A 5,246-nucleotide genomic window follows, 5' to 3' on the forward strand; every position below is an offset into this window, starting at 1 on the left:
CCTATTTTATTTCTATTGTTTTAGTTGATGAAAAATTTACCTGGTTGGTGCTCGACTGCTCGTGCTTCCTGATTTTCACATGTTTTCTCCAATCTTCTACTCAACGAATTGTTGCATGTCATAGTTGAATACAACCTTCTCATTTTGCTGGTGGAAGAAGCCGAGTCAAAGATGTCTATCCTTATTGACAAGGGCGGCATACGACATATCAACAGCAGGTCAGACAGTAGCAGAAAAGGTATGGTTCTTGTCGCAGAGCATAATATATTCAAAAGTTACATGTTTACTTTGAAGCTGGATTCGTGTTAACACACATATGCTTTGTTATGATGGCCAGTTACTTGAATCTTATGGTATAAATGTAAATATAACACTACAAATTTGTAATGGTGTTCGTAAAAGCAGGCAAGATAATGTTTGTGCTGACTACCTATAGTCTTAAAAACCATCCAAAAAGCAGGCAAGATAATGTTTGTTTTGACTACCTATAGTCTTAAAAACCATCCAAATCAGCAACAGCTTTCCTGTACGAAAAGCTAAGAACATTGAGTTAGTGCTATACCCAAATGTCCAAGCAAAATCTACTATAAGTTTAGCATAATTAGTTCATGTGATACATGTGAGTTTGCAGTTAAAATCTGTGAAAAATGTATTTTCATGCTATGTTTTCATGATATCATTAAGACCAAATGCATTTCCTCTCTCTCTCTCTCTCTCTCTCTCTCTCTCTCTCTCTCTCTCTCTCTCTCTCTCTCTCTGTCTGAAAATGTCTTTTCCTGCATTATATATCCAACTGGACCCAAAGGCCGTTGTGAAGCCCATTTTGTTTAAAAAAGGGAAAGCACCTTAGTAATGCACAAAACACGCGAGCGGATGCAGGTTGAATTAAAAAAAATGTCCCTCAAATTTGGTGTGAAAATCTTAAGCTTGGCAGCACTCAGAAGATACAAACAAGAAATGCTATGGATGCTATGGTTGTCATGTACCTTGAATTATTCTGTAGGTTTGTTTTTGGGGGGGGGGGTGTAAAAATGCCCTCTTTTAAATGGAGAAAAGAGGTAGGAAGAGTAAGAAGTGGAAAGGGACAAGATACCGGAATAAAATTTCTGAAAGCACTATGATTGGGTTGCAAGGAAGCACAATGTGGCAGAAGAAGGGTACAGTGCACTAAACTTCACCTCGTGCCAAAAGCAAACCTGATGGTTACTTCCTCTCTAACTACCCATCCTTTTATTTCTTTTCTTTTGCATAGCTTGCTCCATTCCTCCTTTCACCTCCTCTCTATGAGGCCATAGCCGGAGGTCTCAGCAGGGCTTCCTCATGGGGTGGCTCCACTCCCTCTTCTCCCCTCTGAGGAAGCTCTGGGTTCGTGCGCATTCCGCACGTCGAAACCGTAAGTTGTTTCTGAGAACTCATTCTTTCAACATGCATCAACTCCTCTTGGTGATTTCCGCGATTGCAAAGCCATTTTCATTGATCATTTTACGCGGTGAAATCGACTTGTTTCTTCCTTCTAACGTTGTTATGGCCCTGACATTGCTGTGCTTGATGCTTTCTTGGCAGGGAGGGGAATGCACATTCTGTACAAGGATGTCAAGTCTTGCCAGGATGAGGATGTGCATGTTCTATGGTCCATATTGGTGGATTCGCACCGTCACCCAGCTCTGATGAAGCTGAAGCTCTAGGGTTCTTGAAGAACAGAGCAAGGATGATGGCAGCTATGAATTTTCTGTGATTTTGCCGTTTACTCGGCCATTACCTCTGTATAGAACAGCATGATTTCAATGGCATCAAGATTGAAGGGGCAAAAAAAATAGAAGGACAAAATAGGCAGATGTTTATATGCCTTTCTTGTGTGTATTGATGTTTCTGTCTTGTGGCTTTGTGAGTGAGGTTGAAATGTCACCTTTGGTTGATGTGAATGCGAGTGAGGTTGAGTTTAATGTATTTGTATATACAGATGCTCTGATGCCTTACCTAATGGTATGAAGTTTGGTAGCACGTATTTTTCTCTCCCTGTTTTTTTGCTGATTTATTTTTTATAGGTTCAATTGTGTTTTTGGATGTATTGTGTCTGGCCAATTCCTTCCCACTCCCACACGTGTTCATAGTGCCCATAAGAAAATAACTTGGAAGGATATGTTTATATAAAGGCAAAATTATAAAGGTTCTGTACCATATAATACTGCACATCAATGTCAAAACTAGTACTATTCTTGAACCAATGCAGTGCTTATTGGCAAGTATTCTATATGAAATAATCCTAACACCAACAGTTTGGTCTACAATTGAAAAAATCTAGCTACTAAGAATTTGAGGACTTCAAAAGGAAGAACATAGAATAAACAAAATTAATTCCTGCCTAAATCCTAAATCATTCTGCAGGTGCTACCCTAACTCAAAATTGCATCTTAAAAGTTCCCTAGCGTGCTCTTGTTAGCCTATCCTCCACACCAAAATTAAAATCTTGGAACATAATCTTTAGAGTTGATTTTGAGGTTTGTTCATGGTTGTCTATTTTCCAGTATTAGCTTTTAAACCATTACTAATATAAATACAAAAGTTTTTACCCATAAATTATTTTTCCTTTCTTTATGCATATTTTATGGCTTATTAAAGCCATAGATCTAAAACTGATGTTCATCATGTCAAAAAAGAAAAAGAAAAGGTGTCGCTCAAATAACAAAACCCTACTTGTACAATATAGAAAGAGAAAATTTAACTATATGGGCCCTCCTCCTTCGTCGGCCCATTTGGCCTATTACAATTCACAAATCTGGCTCATTTTTCCGAATCCTCCCTACGACTTGGGCCCGAGACTGGTCTCCTCTCTCTTTCCCCCACAAAAGCGAGGACGCGAAGGAGGCCGCCGCCGCCGCAGAGAAGGAAGAGAGGGAGAGATCGCCGGATCGCCGCCCGCCGCCGCCACGATGTCGTCGATGCTGTCCGCGTTCTCGCAGTGGTTCGTGAACCCGCGCCGCAACCCGCTCGCCCGCCTCCACATGCAGGCGATCTCCTCGCGCCTCCGGAAATACGGTAGGGTTTGCTGTCTCGCCTGGATCTGGGTGTCTCGATTCGGGGGGGGTGGGGGGCTTTCTTGATCTGGAAATTTGATGGGATTTTGTTCTTGTTATTCTGTATGTGTGATTGATCCGTTGTTAGGCCTGAGGTACGACGATCTGTACGACCCGAAGCATGATCTGGACATCAAGGAGGCGCTCGAGAGGCTTCCCAGGGAGGTGGTCGACGCCCGCCACCAGCGCCTCAAGCGCGCCATGGACCTCTCCATGAAGCACCAGTACCTCTCCGAAAACGACCAGGTCCGTTCATTTCCCTCCTGCCCTGATCTAGTTTTTGCGGCGATGGTGTGCAGATTAGGGTGGCCGGGTTTCTAGGTTTGTGTTTTTTGAGAGCCCACGCAACAAATACGTAAATTATAGGTTATCCCGATTATTGCCTGTAAAGTGAAATGAGTGTAGAGCAAAGGGGATCGATGCACTCATTTTGGGTATAGTATGATGTTGATGATTCTTTTAGGCCGGAAGGTTGTGGATGCATGATTCGGGTTAACATATGTTACAAAACTTGTTCCTTGTTTGTGAAGAGGGTGTATATTCGTCCTACGAATTCTTGATTTCGGAGTTACAGCTTGTTACACATGTATTCTTGTAAAATTTCTTACCTAAGAACCTGAATACACAATTAGGCCATCTTTCATCTTTAGCAGTGAGCCAGTGATTACCATTACATTTGTCATTATCTGTACTAACCCGGTAAACTGATGTGCTTCTGAAACATTCTCTCTATTTGCACAGGCGCAACAGACACCATTCAGAGGCTATTTGAGTGACATGATGGATCTGGTAAGTGTATCTGAAGATGCTCTTTGTCATTGCACTTGTTCATTGCACAAACGCTCTAATTGAATGCCAAGTTACATTAAGCATTACCCTTATAATTCTTAGTATGAGGTCTTGTTGCATTTGGTTATACATTAGCATGCCATAATGTAATCTATAGCCTTGTAATTTTCTCTTGTGCTGGGTAAAATGTATTCAGATTAGTTTGAAATGGCAGTCTATTAAATTCATGTAAAAAGGGTTTTCCTCTTGACGCCACTCTAAGCTGAAGATATTGTGTGTTTATAAATTTGCTTTTGTTCTTGAGTATCCTCGAGGGTGCATGTCGGCATGAATATCGATCACCTTTTTTTTCTTGTTTATTATCTTGCTGGGCATGGTCGCTTTTAGTATTACTGGGTTACAAGAAGCGTGATCCCTATAAAATTTGCAGTCATGGGTTGTGACTATTATTTTCTAGTATCCTTCTAACTCCTCAGGGGTTGTATGCAATCTAACCATGCAATACCCACTGCATTCAATTAGTTGTACATAGAAAAAACAACTGAAATAACTACCTAAGAAATTCCTAGGCCTTAATTTTATGGTTTGCCATTACCCATTAGCCATTTATGACGTGCAGCTAATTTTCATTTGAAGCTTGTGCTAGTCTAAATGCCCTTTCCCCCCCTTGTTGCAGGTGAAGAAGGAGAGATTAGAGCGTGAAGAACTGGGAGCCCTTCCCCTTCACCAGAGGACCCTTCCCTGAAGTCTTATCTTGATAGGCCCTGCTGTTTTTTCCCACCACAATGCATCAAATAAAATGCAGTGGATGACTCATGATACTGTCTCTCATTTTGAAGTTCCATTTTCATATATATTCGTGTGTGATGCATTGGTCGTCACTGATTACTTCGCATCCTTTTCAAATATGTTAATTTAACAGCAACAATTTTTCTTTTACATCATTGTCGTAAATTCTTCATGTATTGTGCTTCACATGAGAAGAATGTCTGTTGTTTGCTCAGAATGGCTTTTGTTTTACCACCTATTGTTTTGATTATGCCATGGTTCTTGGTCATGGTTGTTTGTGCAGAGTCGCATTTGAGCGATTATTCATGTATATTGTGCTTCACCTGAGCAAAGAATTGCTTTATGTTTACAACTACACCCACTGTTTCATATTATAATACGCTTTGACTTTTTTTCTAATATAAAAAAAATGTATAATCTCTTACAACACCAAATTAGTTTCATTAAATCTAACATGAAAAATATTTTGATAATATATTTGTTTGGTGTCAAAGGTACTGCTATACTTTTATAAACTTAGCCAAACTTAAACAATTTTGACTTAAATAAAAAAGTTAATATGCCTTATAATGTAAAATGAGATAAAAATGGAGA

General features: G+C 40.1%; 2 protein-coding genes across 2 annotated transcripts; both read left to right on the forward strand.

The window, feature by feature from the left end:
• The first annotated feature begins 1,186 nt into the window (after window positions 1–1,186).
• On the forward strand, window positions 1,187–2,001 carry LOC4334505 (uncharacterized). Its single transcript, XM_026024027.2, has 2 exons — window positions 1,187–1,393; window positions 1,564–2,001. Exons 1-2 carry the CDS (start codon window positions 1,321–1,323, stop codon window positions 1,683–1,685), a joined length of 195 nt encoding a protein of 64 aa, XP_025879812.1. The 5' UTR covers window positions 1,187–1,320; the 3' UTR covers window positions 1,686–2,001.
• An 878-nt stretch (window positions 2,002–2,879) lies between these two features.
• LOC4334506 (cytochrome b-c1 complex subunit 7) lies at window positions 2,880–4,869 on the forward strand. Its single transcript, XM_015772568.2, has 4 exons — window positions 2,880–3,036; window positions 3,163–3,320; window positions 3,816–3,863; window positions 4,540–4,869. The coding sequence occupies exons 1-4, from the start codon at window positions 2,931–2,933 to the stop codon at window positions 4,606–4,608; spliced, it is 381 nt and encodes a 126-aa protein (XP_015628054.1). The 5' UTR covers window positions 2,880–2,930; the 3' UTR covers window positions 4,609–4,869.
• The last annotated feature ends 377 nt before the right edge of the window (window positions 4,870–5,246 follow it).

The sequence above is a fragment of the Oryza sativa genome, chromosome 3 (assembly GCF_034140825.1).
Source record: "Oryza sativa Japonica Group chromosome 3, ASM3414082v1".
NCBI lineage: Eukaryota > Viridiplantae > Streptophyta > Magnoliopsida > Poales > Poaceae > Oryza > Oryza sativa.

Coding starts and splice junctions, on each gene's coding strand:
- LOC4334505 (XM_026024027.2), top strand. CDS start 1,321: ATGGGGTGGCTCCACTCCCTCTTCTCCCCTCTGAGGAAGCTCTGGGTT. Junction 1,394..1,563: donor GCATTCCGCACGTCGAAACC/GTAAGTTGTTTC, acceptor CTTTCTTGGCAG/GGAGGGGAATGCACATTCTG.
- LOC4334506 (XM_015772568.2), top strand. CDS start 2,931: ATGTCGTCGATGCTGTCCGCGTTCTCGCAGTGGTTCGTGAACCCGCGC. Junction 3,037..3,162: donor CTCGCGCCTCCGGAAATACG/GTAGGGTTTGCT, acceptor ATCCGTTGTTAG/GCCTGAGGTACGACGATCTG. Junction 3,321..3,815: donor ACCTCTCCGAAAACGACCAG/GTCCGTTCATTT, acceptor CTATTTGCACAG/GCGCAACAGACACCATTCAG.